Here is a 27981-nt window from a genome sequence, read left to right on the forward strand (position 1 = left end):
TAGTCAGATTGCACAGCAGGACATAGATACCGCATTTTATGGCTGCTCGCTGCTGTTAGGTTTGTCATTGCTTGTTTCTACACTTTGTTTGTGGATTTACATCATATGATTTCCTGAGGAGTTTCTTGGCATATCAAAGAAAGACAGTTGCAAAGAAAATTCTGGATCATGCTGAAACCATTAAGTAAGTGTTTCATCTTCCACTTTAATATTTTGTCATGTTTGTATGGGTGGTCGGCTAGCCTTGTGGTTAAAGCGTTTGCTCTTCACGCCGAAGGCCCGGGTTCCATTCCCCACATGGATGCAATGTGTGAAGCCAGTTTCTGGTGTTCGTCGCCCTAATATTGCTGGAATATTGCTAAAAGCGGAGTAAAACCATATTCACTTACTCACTAACAACTCCAACCATCTGGGGACCGCCTCCGTGGTCTAGTGGTAGAGCGTCCGCCCGGAGAGCGGAAGGTCCGGGGTTCGATCCCCGGCCGCGTCATACCAAACGTTAAAAGATGGTACTTGTTGTTACCCTGTCTGGCGCTCGGCATTAAGGGGCTAAAACAAGGACTGGTCGGCTCGGAGTCAGTATACTGTGTATACTTAAACTGCGGCATGGTATCTCAGTGAGCTAGCACTATAAATCGGCATCAGTCCGGACTAGTACAAGCAGCCACACAAACATAACACGTACATGCACATCGCTATATAAGTGCAATAATCTTGGACGCGACGTTAAACCCAATTTCACCCACCCAACCATCTGGGTTTTTTCATTGCACATTATATTTAGATATTTGGATAAAATATCAGTGATGGCGTATGATTAAGAAAATTCGAAATAGTTTCATTGTCAATATATTCAAACTTAAGTGTGTTGTGAACTTTTGGTTTTAATGTGAATCATACATGTCTATTTATTAAAGATATCAAGCATGTTTAGACATTTCGCACGATAATTTGAGAAACAGTTAATATGGCTGCACTGAGATATGTGGTGGTGGTGACAGGAGGTCAAGCAGTTGTGAGTACCAACATGTCAAACTGACCAGTTTTCTGTCAATTTGAGAAAAACTACACACTGTGCTTGTGCTACACAAAGTGTTGTACAAATGTGTTTCTATAAAAAATGCTTTATTACACTGATATTTCCGTTGTTCTGTTTAAAAATCACCTACGTCTGTACTGTTTTAGTGAACGGTGAAATTTTAATTTTTTTCTTTCAACATGTTGAATTTGAAATGGGACTTAAAAATCTCAGCTATCTTTTGTAAAGAAAAACATACATCAGCCTCTAAAAAGTCGTAAACACACTGCAAACACGAAAACGTCGTTTTTTCCGTATATGGTCATTGGACGGGAAAACGACGTTATTTGAACGTTTTCAAACGATCGTTTTTTCGTCCAAATAACGTCGTTATTTGACATCGGAATTTACTGGGAGAGAACGATATCATCAAGCTCCTCCCTTTCTTGATTGACATTGTCAATCAAGCAACAGCGTCTACCGGTATCTCTACTTCTCAGATTTCATTGGTCAGTTCTCGCGTGTTAGATTACAGGTCCGCGTTTGACGCTGCACTCGAAGCGCTTAGTGGAAGTATTGAAATCAATCGTTCTGCGCATGCGGATTACTTAATTTTCCAAATTTTCCGTTCTGAGCATGCGCGATTTCGCGTTTTGTTTCCGAGATTTCATGTCACCACTATTTGACAATGATTCTTAAACACAGTCTCGTGAATGTTCGGAATCGTACAATTCCAAACTGATGATGTCTATTCAGACAAATGCTTAGTCTCTAAAACTGTATAGTTTTGAAAGAAACAAGTAACTCCAATTAAATTGAGGAGGATCCCCAGTGATATGGGAGATTCCGAGATGAACCTATTCTATGGCTATCTAGGCTGCCACCCAAACTGTATCGTGATGTCTTCAGAAATACAATTTCTTTCAATATTTATACTACGAGATAGTAAGGCTAACGCGTACTCACCGGTGGAACGTAGACAATAACGCTTATACAGATATAACGTATTTGAATGTTAATGCGAAAGACAAACACTCGTTATTTTTGCAGTGACGGTATAACTATTATATACGTTTATTGGTAACTTTCATCAGTTTTGCTCTTCATTTTAATAACTTTGTTTTCACATATACATGTAGCAATACCCGACAAGCCTGTCATACATAATTATGGGGCAGTTTTCATTCTTGTACTGACTTACTCTGGGGTTCCTGAGCGAAGTTTATTGGCTTGGGTGTTACACCCCGTTTTTTTCTGGTAATCCTATTATTACTTTATTTTTTATCTAATGACACCCTGTTCACTGGATCACGGTTCCGTGACTATCCATAATAATTAAGATAAACATTCAGTTCAAGTTAATGAATGAGGTTTTTTTGACGCCAGAGCCAGTCAAAAACCAATGCTGTGAGGTTTGATTGGACACCTCTACCAGGTCGATCATCGTGGATCCTCATTTTCTACCTGTTCATATGCTAATCCATCTGCGAATACCGTCCCGCACAAGATGACCTTATTTGTTGGTAAATCTATCATCTATACCCCACTCTCCCCCCCCACCCCCCCCCCATCCCCCCCCCACCCCCCCACCCCCCCACCCCCCACCCACCTCCCAACACACCTAAATAACCTGGACAGGAAATACTGCTGATAGCCTCTGGTCAACTCAGCCGCACTACCGCAGAATGTTCGTTCAACTCTACAGGGGGCATTCTCAGCGGCTTCAAACACGCTGAAATGTTTTCGCCTGGCATCCAAGATGGTGGGCAAGCGAAATCGTATGAAATTTGGCTATTATAGGTCGCTATCTCTTATTTGATTACCAAATAAAGTCAATTCAACATTCAATTTCCGATACAAGTAAATGAATAAGTGTGTTTTACGCCACAACCAGTCAAAGACCAACGTTGTCTGGTTTGATGACACACAATCTACCAGATAGCACATTGTGTACACCCTATCCCCATTTAAGTCTCCACTGTGCGTATTCCTGGTGACGAAAATGACCCATGTACCTAGGAATCTCATTAATATATTCATGCGAGGCATTCTCTACCTCAAGAAGATCATATGGTCAACATGCTTATCCAACTCGAACTACCACCCCGCTAAAAAATCCAACAGGCCCACATTAACACACACACACACACACACACACACACACACACGCACACACGCACGCACGCACGCACGCACGCACGCACGCACACACGCACACACGCACACACGCACGCACGCATGACGCACGCATACACACACACACACACACACACACACACACACACACAAAACGGACCTAAATAACAGTAAATACTGCTGATAGCCTCTGGTCAACTCTACCGCAGTGTGTTCGTCCAACTCTGCAGGGGGCATCCTCAGTGGCTTCAAACGCCCTGAAATGTTTTCGCCGTGCACCCAAGATGGTGGACAAGTGAAATCGTATGATATTTGGCTATTTAAGGTCGCTATCTCTTTTTTGATTATATAATAAAGTCAATTCATAGTATACGGTTGTGGAGAAGCTTACAACTTTGTAACACTTATTCATCTCAGTCCAATAGAGCTACTCGTGCTCACATAAAGTTGTAGTTATTATGTCTCTGTTTTATTTCTTTAAAAATATATTACGTGTTCATGAATAACAATTAAGATGAACATTCAATTTCCGATACAAGTTAATGAATAAGTTTGTTTTAATGGTGGGGAAAGAAGAATGCGGTGTGTGTGTGCGTGCGTGCATGCGTTGTGATACGAGGGTTGGCGAACATGTTGTGAAATTATTGTGTGAGTAAGTTAAGGGGTTGAGGATGTGGCAGGTATGAGTATTGGTACATGCAGACATAGGGTTGGGGGACTGGGTGTGCCTGTAGTGATGTCTTTTGTTTCATTCACTTATGGTGTTTTCTTTCACTCAAATACTGTTTTACGCATTTTAATGACTGAAACTGTAGTGACTCAAAGGTCATACTGGCCGGGCATTCTACATATCTACCCGAACACACACACACACACACACACACACACACACACACACACACACACACACACACACACACACACACACACACACACACACACACACACACACACACACACACACACACACACACACAGATATGTAAACAGAAAATATAATTCGGTTTTATTTCATCAAAAACGGAAAACATCGGATCCTACTTATTTTGTGGATACCATAACAATAAATCAAACCAATAGATCGTTTAAGCTGGCATGAATATAAAACAATAATAAGCAAGTCGATAGTCATAATTCCCTCTGTTGGTCCCACGTGAAATGTTCTTCATAAATAGAATAGATGGCTGATAGACGTAACTTCAACTGTTCATCTTATTTCCATCTTATATCTTATTTTTTAGCCTCGGAATTGTTAACATAATTCTTAAAGATATTACGTTTTGTTTGTTTGTTGTCTTATGCCGCACTCAGCAACTTAAGGATATTACAACATTACATTTAGGTTCAGTTGTATTTTTAAATTTGTATTATTTTGCACATGTTACAGAGACCTGATAGGTGATATAATAATGTATAGTCGCTATTCTTAAAAGTTAGGATATGTTAGATTTATCAACCAGAAATATTGCACACCAAAGGATAATCAATTTCATGACACCATCCTACGTCGAAGTCAACGATATTTGTGTATGCTTTTCCTACTTGATCGGTAATGACACGGATAAAGCAATGAAAAATTGACATTTGATGATATAAGATAGCTACGCGATAAATCGCAAAGAGCAAAGAAGGAAGCGATATTTATTTCACGATAAAACATTGTTCTATCATGACGTCATTTATGGAGATTCGAACATGCACTCGCAACTTGAAAACGTCGTAAATTTGACCTTATTTTTGTGTGGTATGTGTCTAGTGAGTTGTTCCCAATAAATGTTGCTGGAGAAGGTAGATAAACGTAGTGCCCGAACAATCGAATCCGAAATTGAGAGCGATATGACAATCGGTATTGGGAGAAAAAGTACAGATAATCAACGAGAAAATTGGGAGAATATGCGGGAAAGATCAAACTCAAACCCTAAAATGAATTTATCTGGCATGGCCGCTGTCGGATTTTATTCAAGGAGTCATCATTATTTAAGTGCGGGTAAATATTTTAAAGCGTGTAATTTTTCCTAATTTAACACCCTCAAAGAGGCTGTACATAATCTTGATATATCATATAGAAATAAACGAGTCGTGGTCGTTGTGTATCGTACAATAAACAACTCCAACTCGTCGTTTGTTTCTTAATTACATGACCATATAAACTAACACTATATTTTTTCATCTAAAGACTAACATTATCGGGTGGTCAGACTCGCTGACTTGGTTGATGCATGTCATCGTATCCCAATTGCGTAGATCGGTGCTCTTGATGATAATAACTGGATTGTCTGGTCCAGACTGGATTATTTACGAACTACCGTCATATAGCTGGTATATTGCTGAGTGACTTTTAAACTGTACAAAGTCTAATATAATGACTAGAATGCCTGTAAAAGTTAGTATTTAAGAAAGAAAGATTAGTCGATAAGTCCCATTTTTCAGATATGCCCTTCAGTAGTATTATTGCATATCTCCAGAGAGAGGTTTACATTGTAGTTCTCATTATTTGTGGATAATTCAAAAAGCAACATAGAATATATATATTCTACCATGACGAAAGAGTATACAATAACTCGCAATTCTCCAAAAGAGATTCAAATCACAATAACATATCTGATATAAAGAGAGGTGGTAATGATTTAATCTCTACATTGTTCCCTTGTTCGCGAGCCCTTGTTCTATTCAGCAAACAGCCCAAAACCGAAACTCCACAGCATATCCGATTATGCTGACCCAGGCTGTCCCAGTTCTCCGTGCGATACTGACGCCCTTGTACGTCTCCCAGACCATAGAGAATAAATTTAAAATGAACCCAGCTCAAGTCTAGAACGATTTGGCAAGCCTAGATTGACTCAATTCTATCCATGAAAGTAAGCATTAATAAAAAAATATTGTTCTTGGCTGCTTCAGATTATATATTGTAGATACATATTTTTAACTACTAAAATTTTACTGACACCGGCGCTGTCCCTATTGAAGCTATTTATAAGAATTTCGAATTGTCGTCCATTATTCGATATCCAAACATCGATGACAAGTGAGGATATCATATAGTAATCGTTAATGCCTCGCTACACTATAACAAAAATTATAATCAAGTTGACTAGTATGTACATTACTACAGTGAAGATGTACATGATCATGCCCTTCGTAGTATCAAATACTAATATATTATTGTGTGATGAATTTAACTGGATCAGTGGTAACATGTGATATTAATATTCCATCAATTTCTTTCCTGGTTGGTCCATCCATATCTACAAAATAAAAATAATACAGTTAGAATGGAACACAGAACAATTCTTAATTTCAGGCTAGAGCTGTGGAAATCTAGACTTTCCCAAACATTACAGACTTCAGTTGGTCTCATTGTTTACATTATTCTCTTGGGGCAACGTCACAGCTCATACCATACACTATCAAGACCAGTTTGCCCCCCGCCTGAGCTCTGGATTTTGGTTATATCATCTAACATCAACTCTGCTCTTAAGTAAACAAGAACCTAATCAGCGAGGGGCCCTTTATCATCCCTATGTGACTGCTTATAAAAATCTGATATCTCTTCCCAAAGACCTGGTTAATAATATATTTTCTGCTGAATATTCGAAACAGAGTGAGTGAGTTGGTACTACATATGTATACGGTTATATTTTAAATGACTGAAGCGGTCCATTATGAAAACAAATTGTTTTTACGCCGCTTTCAGCAGTATTCCAGTAATATATGACGGCGGTCTGTTGTATAAGAAATAAATGCAAATTGAATCTTGAATCTTGAAAGTTGTAACATTTCCGAAAATAAGTATCACATGCAGTATACAGTATATCAACTGCAATATACTATATACAACATGCAGTATACAGTGTGTCGCGAGCTCTGCGCTGGGCTGGAGCACACATTTCCCACCCCTCTTCCTTCGGCAAACACCACATGGGGGTTGTAACGAGGTCACAGGTCAGGCGTGCACTCGTCAGTTGTCTTACACGGACAAGAGTAAGATCTTCCGGAAGACCACTGCACTAGAGGTATGTGGATTGTTGATGCGGTACTACGTGTTTGGAACTGGGAGTTGAACACTATAAGCACGTTTAGAGAAGAGCTCACAATAAAACGTTATGGACTCGCGGACGGACTTGTGTTTTCATTTCAAGACGTACATGTATCAGGTTGAACTTCTACGACAGATGTAACTTGGTTACCGCTTCCTAACTGTAACATTAACTGAACTTTACGCCTTTTATACACATTTGTGATGGGGCGAAAATGCGACGAGACATATTTTGACCTTGAAAATGTCGCGTTACGGCATCGTCGCCCTTTTGTAAAATAAAGAAAAGGATTATTCAAAGAGCGACAATGCGACCACGCGACAATGCGACAAATGGCCAATTGTCGCGCTTTTGTTAATTTTGACACGTTTTGCTTGTATTTTTAAGGGCGTCAATGCGACGATGTGACAACGCGACAATGTCCCTTCCATAGTGATCAATGCAAATAAAACTGAGTTATGAAATAGAAGTCTGGCATGCCAATCAAAAGATAAAGTGTTGCAGCTTCTGATTTCATAGATTTTCAAGAAGGATTATCAATTGCAATAATGGGATGGGTGATGAGTTCAACTGCATGCCGAGTCTATACCTGTGATTAACAATAATGCTCTGAGTCAATACATTTTGTCAAATGTATGACATGTATTACGTGAATGAACATATTGTTTATACTCGTCCATGTTTTTGACGGACAATGCAATTTACATGCTCGGTAAAAGTGAGGACGGGCATCATTGTGTGTTTCCGTGCTTTGTTCAGGTGAACAATTGACTTGTCCTTGCATGTGTTTGTGACGGGTGCCACTTGTGTGGCAGGATACGCTCACCCTTTCCCGAACACCCGTTGGATGGCCTGAGCAACTTCGGATTTTTATCCCACATCAGTCTGATACAATGTGATAACTGAAATACTGTAACAGTTGAAAATGGTGTTTAATGCGATTACCGTAGTGTGTTACTGCAACTGTTCAAATTTTGTGCAGTGATGTTATGTAATACGTTAAAGAAAGCATATTCAATTATCCAATTGATATGATTAGAATATACTTGCGTCAGTGTATTTTATTAATGTCCAAAACCGTAATTTAAACACATATAATAACAGATCATATACACGCATAGTGCCTTGACTTACTACTAGCTTTAATAGGCCATCCCGGAATAAAATAGTTCCCCCAAAAGCGAGGAACATATGTTTTAGTATGTTTACAAGAAATATATTCCAAACAATATCCTCATTAGTTGAGAAAATCTTTTACAGAATTACCTCAGTAAGTCAATTACAATGACAGAGCGTCGTAATACATTTACATCAAGTACAATACGTCAAAATGGCCGACACGATAAACGTGACGGGAGATATTTCAGAAGTTGTTAATTAACCTGTGGCTATTTCAAGCCTTTGTCATCACTGATCAATTGGCCGATCATTGAAAGGTGATTGTAAAGATGTGTCAAATAGATGCTAAGGTAAATTCATAGATTGCTGTAAATTGTAGATATTTTTTTCTTTTGCTCTGGGACGGGTTGTAGCGAGGGTATCCTTGAACGGGCATGCTATCACACTCTCTGACTTATCCCAGAGTAAGCTAAGATGCTAAATTCAAAATTAAAGGGTCTAAATGATTAGAAACAACGCTTCTGTATGAATTCGTACCAGGGAATTCCAAGGGTCTGCCCCAAGAATGTGGAAGTAGTCAATGTTTACGCCATTTCAAGAATACAGTCACGTGAAGAACGTCATGTGACCGACCTCTCGTCCAATCGAAAAGCCGTATATCTTGTAAACTTCACATTTGTTATTGTTATAACCAAATGAAGTACAACCCAGTATCCGATAGAGGTAACTGTGCGGAGGGATATGTTACCACAATAAACTTGGTAACATTGTTTGGTTTGACTTCTTGGCGCGTGTCTGAATTCCATTAACATGTTACATATCCTAAAACTGGCTTATCAGCAAATCTCGCTGCACTGCGTGCGACAGATACTACAGCAAGGCATGCCAGAAATACGAAACCTAATGCTTCCGAAAGGAAGACTTTGGCATCACGTGCGTCGGGGGACCAGCGCCATCTGATTGGCCGTTAACAGTTGTACAAGGCGGAGCAAAAAGCATCGTTTTTCCGTCCATTTTACGCTTTAAAAAATCTCGACCCTTTTCTGGACACTTTCTAGACGCTCACCAATTAATCAATTTTAATGAATTTTTAGTCGTTTTTCCGTCCAATGACCATATACGGGAAAAAAACGACGTTTTCGTATTTGCAGTGACATGACTCTACTCAAAAAGCCCTCCTCACAAGTTTTAAGTGCAATTATTGAAAATGTCTACGTAAAAAGAAGAAGAAATTGTAAGTATGTATCTTTTATTGATTTTGAAAAGGCTTTCGATTATATTAGTCGAGCAAAGCTATGGAAAATATTGTCTTCCTATTGTTGTTAAATGTTGATGGCATTTGAAAGAGTTTACAGATCAGTTAAAGCATGTGTTAGATTTCACAGATTATAGCGATTGTACATTCTGTTTAAGACAATGATGCATTTTTAAAACATCAAGATCATGTAATTATTTACAAACAAATTGATCCAACATATCACAAAGGTTGGTATAGCGTCATAAGATATAATATATACAAGCTCTAACCATTGAGAAGTATTGGTATTCGTATTGCTACAGGTTGTATATATATATTCATCAACATCATCGTTATCTGCACCAAGAAAGAATGACGATATTTCATGGTCTTCCGCCATCTCTATTTGTACGTACGTTTCAAAATTAACATCATGAATGAGAGTTGAAAATAATTCATCTCTCTCTGAAAGTACACATTAACAGTTGACGATGACATGCAGATAACAATCATAAGTAAAAGTGATACATATTGTACATTCCTCAGACGCTAGTATTTTACTTCTGAATCTAATCCTTATTACGTACTGTATTTCTCCTCTCAATTCTGGACACGGGTCGCCCAGTCGTCTAAGGCGCCGCGATTCGCTGTGCAGAGTTGCGTCCCTTGGGCAGGCCAGAAACCTCAGATTGTGGGTTCGAATCCCGGTTCGCCCCAATTATGTTTCTAGGTTTGTCAGCACCATACCGGTACTCGTGGATTTCACCGAAGTGGTAAACGTCTAAGACCCGTATCACGTCGGGCTTTCCTCCCACATTAAGCTGACAGGCAGCGATATAACTGGAATACTGTTAAAAGCGGCGTTAAACCCAATTCACTCACTCACTCACTCAATTCTGGATATAAAATATCAATGCTGTATAACACAAGAGGATTTAACGTTGTATGGGTTTTATAATTAGAGTATCGACAGGTCAGTTCTACATGATGGTATATATTCCCATACTCTTTCTCGCGGGTAGTTATTAAATTTAATACAGTCTTTATTATTAAGTATTATTGTTGTGATTTGCGGATGATACAATCCTTGTTTCTGATACTATATGTGGTTATGATATATGAAGCGTGCAGCATGTTACTTTAATTAGATAATGTTGGGTATACAATTGGGCTTAAAATATTAGATACCTTCTATTTTCTCATTATTCTGGTTATGTTCGGCTGTCTCAAACTGTTAGAGATAAAGAATGTTTAATAAGTATGTTGAAGGATTGTGCTATCAATATGTTTCTGTTGTTACAGTTTCAGTTATGTTACAGTTGATAATGGTAGATACCAAATTATGATGAAACAATAAACAGTTACAGTTAAAGATGTTGTCTTTATGTGTAGGTTAAAACACGCTCAGGGTTTAACAAAAGTAGAACGGATGAGGAGACACGGTAGCTGGCTACAGCGGTCCTCGGCCTACAAACAATTCTTCTCCACCGAGTCGTTGTTTCGTCACATGTCTGCAGCGACGGCTACGTAGCACCATTTGTAACCGTTTACACACAGACGTTTAGACCATCATTCATTTGGCCAATGACATTAGTTAAGCATAAACGAGGAGGCGTGGCTTATTAGCTTAAATCAATCCCAAGCTAAAAAGTAACAAGCGTAAACGAGGAGGCGTGGCTTAATTAGCTCAAATTAATCCATTAAACATTTACTTAAGAGTGTTTCAGCCCAGCTTCAATTCACTCCAGAATGCTTTCAGACTGGGCTCAGGTCACTCCCCTCCACTAGGCCCAAAACACTCGCTCCAGGCTCAGATGACTCCCTGTATGTTTTTACAGTGTTCAACGTCTGTTCAGTTTGGAATTACAGTTCTAACCTAAAGAGCTAGGAGCTGATTTTACAATTGTCAACATATTTATCAATTGTGTACTGAATGCTTTTTTGGTTATTTGTTTGTTTGTTGTTTAACGCCGCACTCAGCAATATTACAGCTGAAATTTATAGCTATTATTTATAGCTGCTATATATAACCAAGACTGTCTTCGTACTAAAAGCCACAGCTACAAGTCGCAATACCACTAATAAAGCTATGAAATATGTGTCCATTCATGTCGCGACACCCTAGTAAAAGTTTACAATAAGTCTTGAATATGTTTGTTTGTTTGTTGTTTAACGCCGCACTCAGCACTATTCCAGCTATATGACGGCGGCCTGTAAAAAAAGGAATCTGGACAAGACAATCCAATGATTGACATCATGAGCATCGATCTACTCAATTGGGATCGATGACATGCATCAACCAAGTCAGCGACTCTGACCACCCGATCCCGTTAGTCGCCTCTTATGACAAGCATTGTCGCCTTTTACGGCAAGCATGGGTTGCTGAAGACCTTTTCTAACCTATATATATAGACAACAATCGCCTTACAATTCTGAAAGGATGTTTTAGACTAAAAAGTGGCAGATGTGAGATAAAGTCACTTTGATTCTTCTGATCATAATAATCATATCAGGGTTAAGTCAAACCATGAGAATAATAAGATGTGCATACGTCTCTCTATCTCTCTCTCTCTCTCTCCTCTCTCTCTCTCTCCTCTCTCTCTCTCTCTCGCTCTCCTCTCTCTCTCATCTCTCACTCTCCTCTCTATCTCTCTCCTCTCTCTCTCATCTCTCTCTCTCCTCTCTCTCTCTCCTCTCTCTCTCATATCTCTCTCTCTCCCTCTCTCTCTCTCTGTGTCTCTCTCTCTCCTCTCTCTCTCCTCTCTCTCATCTCTCTCTCCCTCTCTCTCTCTCCCTCTCTTTCTCTCTCTCTCTCTGTGTCTCTCTCTCTCCTCTCTCTCCTCTCTCTCTCATCTCTCTCTCCCTCTCTCTCTCTCCCTCTCTTTCTCTCTCTCTCTCTGTGTCTCTCTCTCCTCTCTCTCTCCTCTCTCTCTCCTCTCTCTGTCACTCTCTCTCCTCTCTCTCCTCTCTCTCTCTCCCTCTCTCTCTCCTCTCTCTCTCTCTCTTTCTCTTGTTTCTGTGTCTCTCTCTCTCCCCCCCTCTGTCTTTCTCTCCTCTCTCTCTCTCATCTCTCTCTCTCTCTCTCTCTCTCTCTCTCTCTCTCTCTCTATGTGTAAATATATATTCTCCATTTCTCCTGGATCTTCTTTTCGAGAATATATTTGGGGCACGGGTGGCCCAGTCGTCTAAGGCGCCGCGATTCGCTGTGCAGAGTTGCGTCCCTTGGGCACGCAAGAAACCTATGATTGTAGGTTCGAATCCCGGTTCGCCCCGATTATGTTTCAAGGTTTGTCAGCACCATACCCGTGCTCGTGGGTTTTACCGAAGTGCTAAACGTCTGAGACCCGAATCGCATATATACATATTTCTCCATTTCTCCTGGATCTTCTTTTCGAGAATATATTATTTGATTTGGATTTCACACCACTAGAACTCAGAGGATATTGACTGGAGTTTCAATTTTCTGCTGATCCGCGTTTCACCTATGTTCAACACAGTCTTACAGTTACATATGTCGTCTGTCGAAAATTTTCATGTTGCAAATACAACAATCCAAATACAAACATTGTCGGGTGGGTAAACCAACCCAATCAATCTATTCTTAGAAAACACAATATAATAAGTAATTCAGATTTCCTATCACCAACATTCAAAGAGAAAATAAAGTCTAAACTAGGGAAACTCTTCAGATGCTATTGCAACTAACTACCTTAGGACATACAGAGTAGTTAAAAATGAAATAACCTTAGAACTTTATCTCAGTTACTGTAAAAAAAATTGAAAATGAAATAAAAAGCCAAAATCCACCTGAGCTATATTGACAATGAAGACAAATTCTGCTGTTGTTTAGTAGCGCATGTTCATGCCAGACAGGTCGGTAATACTGTGAACAAATTATTGCTTCGCCAGAGCGGGAGATCAGAATGGATAATTTCATGTGTATACCTGCACGCTTTTGTCACGATGACCTATCACATTCAAGGAGGGGGGCCTTGCAATGACGATAACCTCGATAAGGTTCTGCGTATATGGAATCTTACTGATAAGTGACAAGCAATCTGAAATTCCAAATTTTGAATTGTGATGTTTATCCTTTTCACGATAGTACGGAAGTTTTCACGTTACTTTGAGTATTTATGCCTGATGTGTAATCAAATGCTGGAGTATATGGCAGATGTAGGTTTACCGTCTGTCAGCAAAAACATATTTTTTGTTTTAACAATTTAGAATCATCTGAAATAGTATCAGGTTAGCGTATCAGGTTAGTGTACCCCATTGTATAACCTGCATCAAACTATGGTTCGCACATGAAAAGAAGGGAAGTTGTCATGTTACTTTGAGTATTTATGCCAGGTGTGTAGTCTGATACTGGAGTGTGTAACAGGTGGAGGTTTACCGCCTGTCAGCCAAAAAAATAAGGAAAACTTTTTTACTCTTTGTTTTTTTCTGATTTTCCAGACCGGTAGATTTGGAAAACTTTCAGATTATTTTTTTGTTTTAACATTTTAGAACTATCTGAATATGTTGCCAATTGCGTAGCATTAGGTTGGCATTTCCCATTGTTTAACCTGCATGCATTCTAACCTATCGTCTTGCAATTTAACTAGTTGTTTTCACAATATTTTGTGAACCAAACATCTATGTCTTTTTCTATTTATGTTTCGTCCACTTCCAATAATTCTTACAGTAGGCAGAATCTTAAACCATTTAATTAAAACAAGCCTTTAAGTGTTTTTTGTTTTACTCTGGTGTACACAGGAGCACTGGATACTGGATAACTATGTCAGTGGAAGTAAGCAAACGTATCATGTCACTTTTATCTTGACGTGAGTAGCTTTATCTCCAGACTAACACTGATATCGAAAGAAGAACGGATGAGGAGACACGGTAGCTGGCTACACCAGTCCTCGGCCTACAAACAATACTTCTCCACCGTGTCGTTGTCTCGTCACATGTCTGCAGCGACGGATACTTAGCACCATTTGTAACCGTTTACACACAGACGTTTGGACCATCATGTCGAGACATACAGGTACTAGATATTTCTTCTCATTCACACACATGTATGGTGTGACCATTAAGGAGATAATTGAATTTGGAACCGAACGCGCAGCGTGAGGTTTCAGATGTTAAATTTAGCGCGGTTAAATCTACAGGTAACCTAGCTCTACATTGAAAACACAGTATGTTTATCTCCATTCTACCATGACTAAATAAAACAGGAACTCTTTGGTGTAAGCAAATATACTGAGTGAAACGGCATGGGTTGAGTTCAGTGTTTTGAGTGGGTTATCGATCTGAATTACGGAATCACCGAACAAATATGGTGCTGTATATACTCAAGCAGTTTGTTTAAACCGTAATACTTCACTCGAACATATGACAGGCATTCAAAGCATATAAGCACGGCAACTAACATGAGGTGGGCATCCCTAAAGAAAACAAAGCAAGCTTTGCAAGGCTTTCGCTCTACATCGCACGTCACCATTATGACGTCAAATCGCTCATTGTGACGCAAAAGATATTACGTCACAGTCGTATACAGAAAAGCGCCAAAATGTCAAGCTCTCTGTTGTCTCGAAACCGTAAATACATTCCCTTTGTAGATTTCTGTCGTGTTTTTCTGCACGAAATGTATTGCCACACATCCTGTGAATATTGTAGTAACCGCATCAGTGCATTCTGTAACCTGTAGTTGTAGATATAGTTATTTAAATATGCCTACCGACAATGACTGAAAATAGTATTATTCTATGAATATTAGCTTCCGCTGTGATGCGGCCGTCAAACCAGCTGTTTCAATCAGAGGGGGTTTATTGTGATTTAATAGCCTCTGATTGACCAATCAGAATCAAGTAAATTCCAAATTCATGGTAGAATTTGCATTGTTATGCATTTAGCCAATGACATTGGGTTAAAGTTTTACTTCAGCTAAGATAGGTTTGTTTGTCTGTTGTTTGACGCCGCATTCAGCAATGTTCAAGCTATGTGACGGCGGCCTGTATATAATCGAATCTGGACCAGATAGTCCATTGACTGGCATCATGAGCATCGATCTACGCAATTGGGATACGATGACATGCATCAACCAAGCCAGCGAGCCAGACCACCCGATCCCGTTAGTCGCCTCTTACGGCATGGGTCGCTGAAGACTTATTCTCTACTCGTATCTTAACGGGTCTCTTGAGCTAAGATTATTCATCGCAGTGAAACTGATAAATTCTTACTTCAACGGGCAGCAATGAAGCGTCATTATTCTCAATATTTCCAACCTGTAATATGAATGTTTCAATTGTTGCCACATTCTTTGGAACACATAGTGCAACGTCCGTTGAGCTGAAGGCACCAAAATGAGAATATAGTTTCTACCAGTGAGACATAGTACATGGTGGTCCATTTAAATAGTTCAAATTGTATGCTCTTTCCTTTCATCCAAGCGGCAAATCAACCTACGGAGATTCCATTCTCACCCTGTTATACTGGTAGAGACATCATGAGTAGTTAACGGTATAATATAACGGGTATATAATGTGCTGGCAGGACAACACGTTCATTTAACTGAATCTTTGGTCCACATGATCTTTCATGTATAGTACTACTCTCCTGTGACTGATTACAGTCAAAATTATGACGGGTGATTATTTAAGAATTGTTTGGGTTGATAGGGGGTTCTGTTCTTGATTCAGTAGATTCATTTGTACCAGGAACCTCTTTATGATTGGTTGTCGGTTGATCTTGTGTAGGCTGTGTATGTTTCTGTGTGGTCTGTCGAGTAACGTCCGCGTATGAGGGTCCTTTTGTGATTTTATGCTCCTACCGTTCCAAGTTGTTAACTTTCTTCTTAATTTCCCCATGCTGCTCAGTATCATCATAATATGATTCGTACATGACAAGTTCGGAAGTTGTCATGCAACTTTGAGTATTTATGCCTTGTGTGTTGTCTGATGCTGGAGTATGTAGCAAATGGAGGTTTACCGCTTGTCAGCCAAAAAAATAAGATAATGCAAACTTTTTAGAATAAATTCTTTGTTTTACTGAATTTCCAGACCGGTAGATTTGGAAAACTTTCAGATTATTTTTTTTGTTTTAACAATTTAGAATTATCTGAACATGTTGCCAATTGTGTAGTATTAGGTTAGCATTTCCCATTGTTTAACCTGCATGCATTCTAACCTATCGTCTTGCAATTTAACTAGTTGTATTCACAATATTTTGTGAACCAAACATATATTTCTTTTACTATTTATGTTTCGTCCACTTCCAATTATTCTTACAGTAGGCAGAATATGTAAACCATTTTATTGAACCAAGCCTTTAAGTGTTTTTGTGAGTCTGATGTACACGGGGACGCCCGATACTGGATGACAGTTTCAGCGATAGGAAGCAACCGTATCATATCACCTTTATCTTGACGTTTATAGGTTATTCGATAATAGGTTACCCTGAGAATATCGAGATAACAATACTGCTCTGTGAACAGTTGGTACAACAAATGTGGTGGAGTTAAAGTCTAATAATTATGACAGAGGAAACAGATCGGATCGAAACCAACACTAGCGCTTTGATGACATGCGAATGTAACCTAGAGAATGAAATATAATAATCATTAATGAAAATATTTTTCCTCTTTATTGTATGCAGTATAATTTGGGGACCTTTGTAAAACACATGAAACAACTTGCAATGCCGGGGACACGGTTGCCTAAAGGTTGGCAGAATCCTGTTGTCGTTTTGAATCCTACATTCTTGGTTTCTCGGTGCCACGACCGTACTCGTGGCTTTCGCCACAGTTGTAAACGCCTGCTAAAGGTAGCCACTGAGAGCACATGTCTTGCGCAGCTTGCATTGTTGTGCTAGTTTTAACACCACTGGAATTGTATACACATGGATCTCAACTGCAAGTCGAGTGCAGAAAGGGTTTCTATTGCGTTGTTTTTAGATCAATATCAGGTGTTATCTTTCAAAGAACTGTTTTAAGCTGTCACGCCGTCATATAACTGAAATACTGCTCAAAGCAGAGTTGAGGCGGTGCGGTAGCCTAGTGGTAAAAGCGTTCACTCGTCACGCCGAATACCCGGGTTCGATTCCCCATATGGATACTATTTTAGAGGCCACTTTCTGGTGTCCCCCGCCGTGATATTACTGGAATATTGCTAAAAGCGTGGTAAAGCCATATTCAATCACTCACTCAAAGCCGCGTTAAAGTCACCCAGTCACTTACAAAGTCCAATATTATTCCATCACCGGCCTACTGAAGCTACTTGTACACGTTGTAATATTCCAGCTATGTCAGCGGCCTGTAAATTATCGAGTCTGGGCCAGACAAACCAGTGAACAACGATAAACGCAAATGGGATATAAGGAAACGCAATAACTCTAGATAGCGAGTCAGATCCACATAGCCGCCGCAACAAAAAGAAACTGTCTGGGTCTGCTCTCTAAGTATTTGATGGCGGATAAGTGATTACTTACCTTTGTGGACATCCGAATGACATCTTGTTGACCTCCGGTTGACGTCTTAAAGTTCCGAGATTCCGACAGCCATTCCGGATTCATTCTGACTGAATATTCCAAGATCGTAATGATTCAAGCATACAAGTTACAGTTACAGTTATCACAAGTCGCAAGTGATTTGTCGTCCTATAAAATATTACAGTTGACAGTCTATATTTAGATGTTTTGACAGTCGTCGATTGTCATCGCGATTCTGCGGGTCCGAGGTCATTCCGACCGGATTGTTTACATTATGATCATTTGCGCGATGACGCCGTCAGTCATCTGCCGATGTTTACAGGGATCATTCTGGAGTGGAGCCTATGTAATTCCAAGCTTTAATTAGGTTTTGACTTCATCCTGACTTGACAGCTCTCGGAGATGTGGCCTCATTGTTAATCATTCTGGGTCACGTGACTTCCAGAATGTATTGTTTACATTACATGGATCAGGTTCCGGTTGCACCCAAGTTCGCACGCTTTCAAGTTTAAAAGTTTATTGTACAGTTTAATTGTTGTAACAGTTCAGATTAATCGAGGGAGGGATACAGACAAGTACCGGATTCTAGAGTGAGTGAGGGAGTTTGGTTTAACGCCGCTTTTAACAGTATTCCAGTTATATTGCGGCATGTCAGCTTAATGTGGGAGGAAAGCCCGAAGTGATGCAGGTCTCAGACGTTTACAACCAACGAGCTGACAAACCTAGAAATATAATCGGGGCGAACCGGGATTCGAAGCCACAATCATAGGTTTCTTGCGTGCCCAAGGGACGCAACTCTGCACAGCGAATCGCGGCGCCTTAGACGACTGGGCCACCCGTGCCCCCATCTGACTATAGAGCCACGATGTGACAGACAATGCCGAAAGACGGATGTTTCCAGTACAGTTGACAGCCGGTATCGCGTCTCGCGATCTCGAGTCCATGTACAAGATTTTTCAGTTCATTGAATAATTAATAAACTCTATATGGAACTAAACCTACTTGTTGTGTGATCATTCTGCACTTCGCTAGTTTCGACATTCGTAATTTTGTAGAGCCTTCTGATGTTTTTTCGCTGAACCTCGTGTCCAAGGTCTGGTATTTATTTTGTCACATTTTATGACTGGTGGCAGCATCCATATATTTTAGTAATTTGTCCACTATGATTATAAACCTGTATTTAACAACGTTTGCAATATAACGGAAAAATAGTATGTCCCCTAGAAATGTTTATATTCACCTATTTGACTGACAAACAGACCTTACATTGATGACCTACAAGGACTGGGAATGTATTTCATTCCGTTTTGCTGCTAATAGTACCGGGTATCAAATACAGTGAACTGTTTTAACGAACTCATAGGGGCTACTAATTTTAGTTCGTTATGAGCGTAGTTCGTTATAAGCATATGTACAGCATATATGTAACAAATTGTCGGTACCTAACAATATGTTCGTTATACCCGTCAGCTTTTTATAAGCGTGTTCGTTTTAAACGTAGTTTAATGTAGATAAAATCTACAGTATGGAAATAATGTCGATTTAATCGCTAACTCGGTTATGAGCAGATGCATGTAAGTTTCTTGGAACCAAACACTCAAAGACACTATTAAATTCATTTAATCATTAAGGAAGCAACACGTGACGTTTGCAACGTGTTGCAGTTGCAGGTGAGCACACGTCAGAATGCACGTTTCTCAATCTGCTATCTGCCATCTCTGAAGGTAAAGCTACGGTGCAGTTGGCCCAGAACAAACTCACAGGAGCGTAGTGATTATTGATTAAGTTAGTCTCTATCCAGCAAAATGTGGCATTTATACCAAGCCATTAGGTCAATTAATGTATCTCGTGGTACGACATGCATCACTGTGGGCTTACCTACCATTATAATCATTAATGTAAACACGTGTGATGCTTTCATCATAGTTAGATATTTATTTAGTGATACACACTTGATGAAGCCACTTGCAATGCCGGGGATAGGGGTGACCCTGTACGGCGTATCAGAATACCATGGTCGTTGTTTGAATACCAGATTCATTGATTATGATTCTTGGTATGTCGGCACCACAACAGTGTTCATGGGTTTCACGATGCGGTGCTGGTAACACTGCCTGCCTTCCTCAGACATTAGGCTGACACGCTGTCCCAGCCAAGTGTCATTCAAAATCTGGCTTGCCTTCCCTACATGACAAGTCTGCACTGACACGGCCTCAAATAACATAATTTATATGAAAGCATCATCAATTTTTCTCTTGACTCCATAACCCGGAGACATGTCCTTTCCTCTTTTGAACTGGATTCCAAAGTTCCATAAATATCTGTCCAAAGAGAGAAATGTAGATGGGTGCGAGAAAATCCCTTCATCAAAAATAAATCATAATCCTTAATCCAATAAAGGAAGGACCTTCTTTATAGTAGAACGTATTTAGAGTATGTGGAGTATTTTTTTCAAATATGACACATCAGTGACAAAAGTAATGTCACAAGAAATTCTTCATTTTGACTTTGCCATACGTTCCATGTTTTTTTCGGGTGAACAATTAAGTTTTGTTTGCGTTTGCATGTGGTTGTGACGGGCGTTACCGGTGGAGGCAGAATTCGCTCACCTTTTCAACACCTGGTCCTATCACTATTTGACAGTGATTCATAATTTATAAGCACATGCTTATAATATAGGCGGAATTGAACAATGGATTTCTTATGAATACGAAAATGTTTTTATAGCTTTTATTTATATTGATAATTGAAATGTTGAACTCGCTCACTCACTCAGTGATCAAGTGAACAGAGCGTCTTCACGGAAAGCATGCGAGTGGTTCAATCCCTGGTCGTGTGATACCAACAGGCGGCAAAAGATAGTAGTTGTCGTTACCCTGCCTGTCATTAAGGTGAGAAAACAAGAAGTGGTTGGCTCACAGTCACTTTTATTTGGGGCGGTCAGGTAGCCTGGTGGTTGAAGCGTTAGCTCGACTCGCCGAAGACCCGGGTTCGATTCCCGACATGGGTACAATGTGTGAAGCCAATTTCTGGTGTCCCCCGCCGTGATATTGCTGGAATATTGCTAAAAGCGGCGTAAAACCATACTCACTCACTCACTCACTTTTATGTATCCGAGTGGAGTATCCATGTTATATTATCGCATGGTATGGTCTCTGTGCGATAGCAATATACAAGCGGCATAAGTGAAGGTAGTCGTCCAACACTCATTCACGAACTCACTCCATATAAATGTTGTATAAACTTTGATTCATTTATGCATTGACAGTGAAGAGCATCTTCCTTCCGACTTTGGCGATTACGCTGGTGGTTCTTGTGTACCAGTTTCTTTGGGCTGGTGATTTGTCAACGCAGGCCATTGGACGGATTCCCACAACGTCTCTACTTGGTAAAGATAGGGAGTAAGTACAAAGGGTTATCGCTCACTATTTAAAGAAATAATCATTTATAAAAAACACAAAAGGATCAATGTCTGCCTCCACCCAGCCATTCGCGAGGAAAGGGTAATTTTGTGGCCAAATTCATTTCAATTGAATTAGTTTGAAATTATACATCTTCATTCCAATTTTATGTGTGCCCGACTGACCGTTTGTCATGCCAAGTAACTCTAATGAGTTCTTTAGTCAGTAAAGGAGCCATCATTATACAATATCATAGCATCATGAGCGGATGAGATGGGTTTACACCGCTTTTAGCAATTTTCCAGCAATATCACGGAAATGGGCTTTGTCCCCAAGTGAGGAATCGAACCTGGCCCCGCGATCATGAAAGTGGTCTTGGCTCAAATTTGCTAAGCATGAATTTTGTCTTAAGTTTTTAAGATTTTGCTTAGCTAAGATTCGGTCTAAGACAGGATCTTGAAACGGTCTTAGCAAAATCTTAGGTAAGTCCAAGTCTAAGACAGTCGTCATAGGGACACGAGCACGTGATAACGTACTACGGTAATCATTGGTTGCCGAGGGGTTTTTTTCTGACGTAAATTTGCCTAAGATCGGAAAAGTGAAGGTTGTGCGATAGTTCACGCAAAAAATGGCCTCAGAAGGAGGGACAGAATTAGTATAGCTGCATGCCCCTGTTCTTTTAGGTCGGGGGTATAATATCGAGTCTACATACCCCTAAAACCCTGAGTATCTCCATCCTTCGAACCTAACAAAATAACCCCCTTTATTCAGTTCCTGAATAGAGGTTTGTTTAAAACTGTGAGCCTCATTACCAACCGTTTTTTAATGAAAATACAGATATTAATAATGCGGCAATTCATGAATTCATATATGAAAAGATCGCTAAGTAAATTCATTCAAACAAACATGATTGGGTTTGTTTAACATCGCACGAAGCAAAATTCAAACTGTATGACAACAGCACATGACTTTTAAAAAATGTGACTTTAAATTTTAGCATGCATAATATCCGAGTGTAAACAGCTCGCAAAAACATCACGTGTTTGGTTCTGTTTTGTACAGTTTGAGAGACCAGTTCCCTGGTAGGTAGCCAATTTTCAAATCATGATTTCAATATGGTGTAATAATCTCCTATGTATGGACGAAAGCGAGCGTACGGTCAAGCATTTGTCTGTGTATGTTATAGGAATGTCTCCAATACTGTTGGTCAGAACACATCTGGTACATATGACAAATGGCTCATCTTATCATCATTTGCTGAGAAGAACGACATCAGAGTGGCGGGATGGAGAGTACTGTTGCTAACAAGTACAACGAAATCTAAATCAGTTTGCAGGTAAAATATTTAGGAACTGTTTCCCTATATAGGAATAAAAATGGGGGTTCTTTTCTCATTCTTAACTAATCTCTTAGATAAGGATATTTTGCCATTGCCTTGAGAACATGGACTGTAGTCCTCTCTGTATCCTCCAGTCTGGAATCTCCCCTCAATCCAAGGCTTCACACCCATCCAACAATCAGGGCTGATCCGGAACCCCTATTGTTCTACTTCTCCCCATGTTATCTAACTTCGTCGGTTGAGCCGATACAATATCAATGGTAGAAGCTCATTTTCACTGTCTACCAGGGCTCTCAAAGGACCCTATTGTCTAAGACGCCTGGTCAGTTCGCCGTGAAGAGTTATTTCCCTTAGGTATGCAAGAATCCTGTGTTCGCGTGTGTGGATCCAAAGATTAACCCTGATTGTGACTCTGGTTTTGTCACAGAACAATACCCCTGCTCGATGGTTTCAGCAGATGGTAAAGGTCATTGACCCGAATCATCTCGTTTTCCTCCAAAGCCTTGATTTCTAATTTCCCGCGAGTTAGACGTGCACAAACCGAACATTTCTGCAGTAATGTTTGTTTTGCACAAATCTATTACTTATATGTCCTCATTAAATACCAGCATGCCTCACTTCACTTTGAACAATTCTGCAGTGATATTTGTCTTGGGCTGCCTTGTAACTTAGGGAACTTACACTGATTTTATTCACTGTCAAAATTGAGTTAATTACGATTTTCGAAATCCTTGACCAAAGAAATGAGGAATTAATATCTTTGTGATATTTGATAATAACGTATGTCCAATACACATTTATACAGGAATTTTAAAAAATGAATTTTGGAAGTTATTTTTTTAATGGACCTCTCTGCAATATCAGCCTACCGTGTAGTCCTGGGTTAGAAATAGTCTTCACCAACCCTTGCTTGTAAGAGGCTCGCTGCCTGCTGATTGGTCCAAGGCTTGTAAGACCATAGATCTTCAGGCATCTGAGGCAATGTTTCCTGTTTATACATTATTTAAGGAAAACAAATGAATCTCATTTTCCACAGCAAATTCGATATTGGATGGTAAAATTGTACCCATTTTGTTACACGGTTCGTAAAGTTGGGGCATTAAATATTTGGAATCCATTGAAAAGGTTCATACTTTGTTTTTTAAGCGATTTTTATGCATTGGTAAATATGCTTCAATTAAAGCAATACTTATCTGGTCGCTGTAGTATATATGTACATAGCCAGCTGCGTGTTGTTAACTATTGGATAAAAGTATTAAAAATTGAAGCTCATAGGTACCCTATGTAAATTTAGAAAATCTCTCCATAACTTCCATGTCAATAAATGTCGTACTGATTCTGTTAAAAGTTTGAGATTGAAGACGAGTTTTCATTTGAAAATTATAGAACATGAGACCAAAGATTTAGATATTACATACAAAGACAATCAATTAATTACCAATTTGTTGAATTCCAACAATGAAGATGTTTTCAAAACTTTACAATGTACTTAAAACATGTATTTAGACTGAGATGAATGAATATATATATATTATGCTATGTTCATTTTCACGTTGGTGTTCATGTATTTGGTAAAACTGAACTGTACAATGGGCCATATCTCCTTAGATACTGAATAAACTGTCTGATTTCTTAGATCGATGGACATGATGTCAGTCAGGGGATGGTCTGGTGCAGACTCGATTATTTACAGACTGCAATCATACAGATGGGATATTGCTGAGTGCGACATTTAACGACAACAAACCAAAAGAAACAAAACCAGAAACCATTCCTACCCTCAATGTTCTCTCTATTTACAGGTCACCGTGGTGTGTTACTTGGAACACAATAAACACGTCACATGACGCTGTTGAAGATGGGAACCGTGCTTATCTCTATGCCATATCTCATGGGGCAAGTCTCATATGTCTCATCCATCACTTGAACATACATGTGTTGGAAATGTTGAAAAGAATTACAAATAATCTTCCCCAATCTGGCTTAGTTCTTATGACAAACAAAACGTTCTTTGAACCCAACATGGCACCAATCACAACTGGGAACAAATCAAGAAATCTCTTGGAAGAAAAGTCATCATTTAATGAATTTTACATTGAAGAACATTTAAACCCTTTGATTCTGTCAGTATTCTATCCCCAAATGCTTAAAAGACATACAGGCTCACTACAAGAACATGACACATATTCTAAATCCATTAGCCAACACCCCCCAATATTTCTTCCATGTAAAACATTCACCTCCTTAAGTTTAGATTTGATGATGTTCCAGTACAATGCCTTCTGGGCTCTTCCTTTGATGAGTGTCATCAGAGGGGATATTATAGTGCAACGTGTCTTATGGGATGTTAGGGGCAGGACTGGTATTTATCCTCTTTCTGTGGAACTAGAGTCGGATACATTGAACACCACTTCTTCAAAACCTTTGATTGACGTTTTGCAGTTTTGGCAATGTAAAGGGGATCTCGATGTGTTACAATGTATGAGTGACTTATTAAAACTCCTGAAAGAAAATAAACTCCTTACTTTACGAGACATACATTTAGTGGATGGATGGATCTCTGATTTAAGGTCTATCCATTATCAACTTCCAAAACGGACTGCTCAAAAGAGAATTATTCATTTGAAGAAAAATCTTACAGCTGGAATTATTTCTTTGCCGACAATCTCCACATCTATGAGCAAAGAGACAAAGGACATTCTTGGCACTGTATGTCCAAAAACTGCCATAGCATTCCCTAATATGACTATTAATGATATAGCACTTATAATATCCTTTAATGAGCCATCATTGTATGCAAATATTCCAATATTAGAAGCCATGTATCGCCCTTATTTCCATAGCATCATTTTCTGTGGACCAAAGATCAATACGTTCACATCCTCTGTTCATAAAACAAGCACAGGGTATTTCATATACATGGAGCTCTTGAAGAGAGGTTGGTACTACATGTATGAATGCACCGTTGAGGCCATGAAGCTCAACGTCGATGTGAAAGGATTCTTACAGATTGGAGATGACACTCTGATTAACCCTTGGAACATTGACACACTGCCACGTGATAAGATCTGGCTGCATACGGGAATCAGGCGTGAAAACGTCTCTGACAAAGAGATTAATCCGTGGTGGATGTATTGGAAAGGGGGTAAACCAAGGATACTAGCCGTCATTGATGAAATACGGAACATGTCAAAGCCAAAGTCAACAAGATCTTTTGTACATCGCTTTCTTCACAATTTTCAGCATAACTCAAACAATTTTTCAAATATATTTATTCAAAGCTGTGATTTTATGTACGTACCAGCTTCTTTTGAAAATAATTTCACATTTGTGGCTGACTTGTTGTTGAAACATGACGTCATGATGGAAATAGGATTTGCAAATATTGCCCATGGCCTTCAGATGAGGAAAGACATTCATTTTGTAAAAGATGGCAGCCTTTGGGATAATAGGGACAAATATATGGACGTGTATAACAGAAAAGATATATTTTTACATCCCTTCAAGATTAAGTCTTACCTTTCTCAAGAATCAGGGAGAAATTTCTTTTGTAATACATATCTCAATGTATTCAATCATACACACGATTGATAACAAAAGTAAACACGAATTGGTGAAGGTTTATTCATGGAAACCAAATTATATTTATGAATCATTTCATAGATACACATTTATTATAACATTTTATGTTCTAGGTTTTAGATAAATGTAAATATAATTTCATTCAAAACCTGTTGTCTGATCAACGGGCTGGGCAAGGAGTATCAATGAGGCCTGTGAACATCTATGTGCTCGACGGTTCCTGCGACCCACTGTACATTGAATAGATGAGCAGATGTGGGGATATTTAACTATAAAGGGTTCTTGGGTTTCGGTCACTTGGATAGCAATTTAACCGAACTTTAGCGTTCGGTACATACACACCACCACCCCTTTTTTAATGTAAAATGAGTTAAAGGTATCTTACCGGTGATGTTGAGTTTGTGATGCCAACTGAATTAGTTTAGTTTACTTAATATAGATATAATTGAATTAAATTATAAATACAAACCTATAGAACGTTGAAGTCGTGACATGTGCAATGTCAATATTTTGAACTGTGTCACACACACATACCCATGGCTTGACCAGTTGAAATAGATCTTATATGAATTCAGTTGGTTTTGTTGCTATTATGGTGTATTTGCTTGTTGGATGGGGTTTTCTTACAGGGAAATCTAAATACTTAATTTTAGTTTCACATTTTTTGGCTTAACCCCATATTCAGCATTTTTCGGATGATGACTTAATAATAATAGGCCAGAGAGGAATGTGTGTATCTTCGAGTTCCTGTATTTAATTCAGGTCCTCTAGGTCAATATAGAGCCTGATAATTTGTAATTCTTAATTCATCTTGTAGATTGACAATACAGATAAAATGAAAAGATACATAACATTTAAATATATGATATGGGTCTCTTTCAGATTAATTTAAAGGCGGATTCCTTCGTCCACTGTGGAACACCTGTATTTATGTTTTTATATTTCTATGTTCATCTAATTTTTTTTAGTTTGCAAAGAAAAAAATGTTCCCTGTGGTTTATCGAAGTCAAATACCCGTTGCAGCTCATTATTGTACATTACAATTTGTAATAGTAGATTATGGCTAATATTAAATAAATAAAAGTGATTTCGGCTAATTGCAGAGGCTGAGCAGATAAAAATAAGAGGAAGGAAGTACTGAATATTTGGAGAAAAAGAAAGGTCTCTATTGTTTGTTTGCAAGACATTCACATTTCAAAAAATGATGTTACTCTTATGAGGAATGAATGGGGTATACAAAGCATAATTGCACCATATAAATCTAATGTTAGAGGTGTTGCTATAATGTTTAACAATAATGTAAACATTACAATTCATAGCTCTAAAATAAATGAAAATGGCAATTATATAATAGATGATATAACTCTAGAAGGTACAAGACTAACATTAACTAATCTCTATGGACCTAATAGTTATGACCCTGATTTTTATAAAAATCTATTTGACAATATGGACAACTTCGAAAATGATTAGTTATTGTTGGGGACTGGAACCTTATTCTTAATCCTGCAGTTGATTTAGAAAATTATATAAATATATATATGAAACTAAAGCAAGACAGATAGTTTTGAAAAGAATAGAATCGTTAAATATGATAAATATATGGAGAGAACTAAATAAAGACACATGGTGGAAGAAAA

General features: G+C 38.9%; 2 protein-coding genes across 3 annotated transcripts in view; both read left to right on the top strand.

Moving 5' to 3' along the window:
- Positions 1–27981, top strand: part of LOC124148998 (alpha-N-acetylgalactosaminidase-like) — a 92292-nt gene that overhangs the window by 38867 nt on the left and 25444 nt on the right. The gene's annotated exons all lie outside the window — the stretch shown is intronic.
- Positions 35–27959, top strand: LOC124148994. 2 transcript variants are annotated; one of them, XM_048389100.1, is made up of 4 exons: positions 35–184; positions 21288–21420; positions 22607–22756; positions 24562–27959. In XM_048389100.1, the coding sequence occupies exons 1-4, from the start codon at positions 169–171 to the stop codon at positions 26348–26350; spliced, it is 2088 nt and encodes a 695-aa protein (XP_048245057.1). In that variant the 5' UTR covers positions 35–168; the 3' UTR covers positions 26351–27959. The 2 variants fall into 2 exon arrangements, with proteins under 2 accessions (XP_048245057.1, XP_046376277.2); XM_046520321.2 differs by lacking the exon at positions 35–184 and adding an exon at positions 14407–14579.

The sequence above is a fragment of the Haliotis rufescens genome, unplaced genomic scaffold (genome assembly GCF_023055435.1).
Source record: "Haliotis rufescens isolate VD_foot unplaced genomic scaffold, xgHalRufe1.0.p SCAF_8, whole genome shotgun sequence".
NCBI classification, from domain to species: domain Eukaryota; kingdom Metazoa; phylum Mollusca; class Gastropoda; order Lepetellida; family Haliotidae; genus Haliotis; species Haliotis rufescens.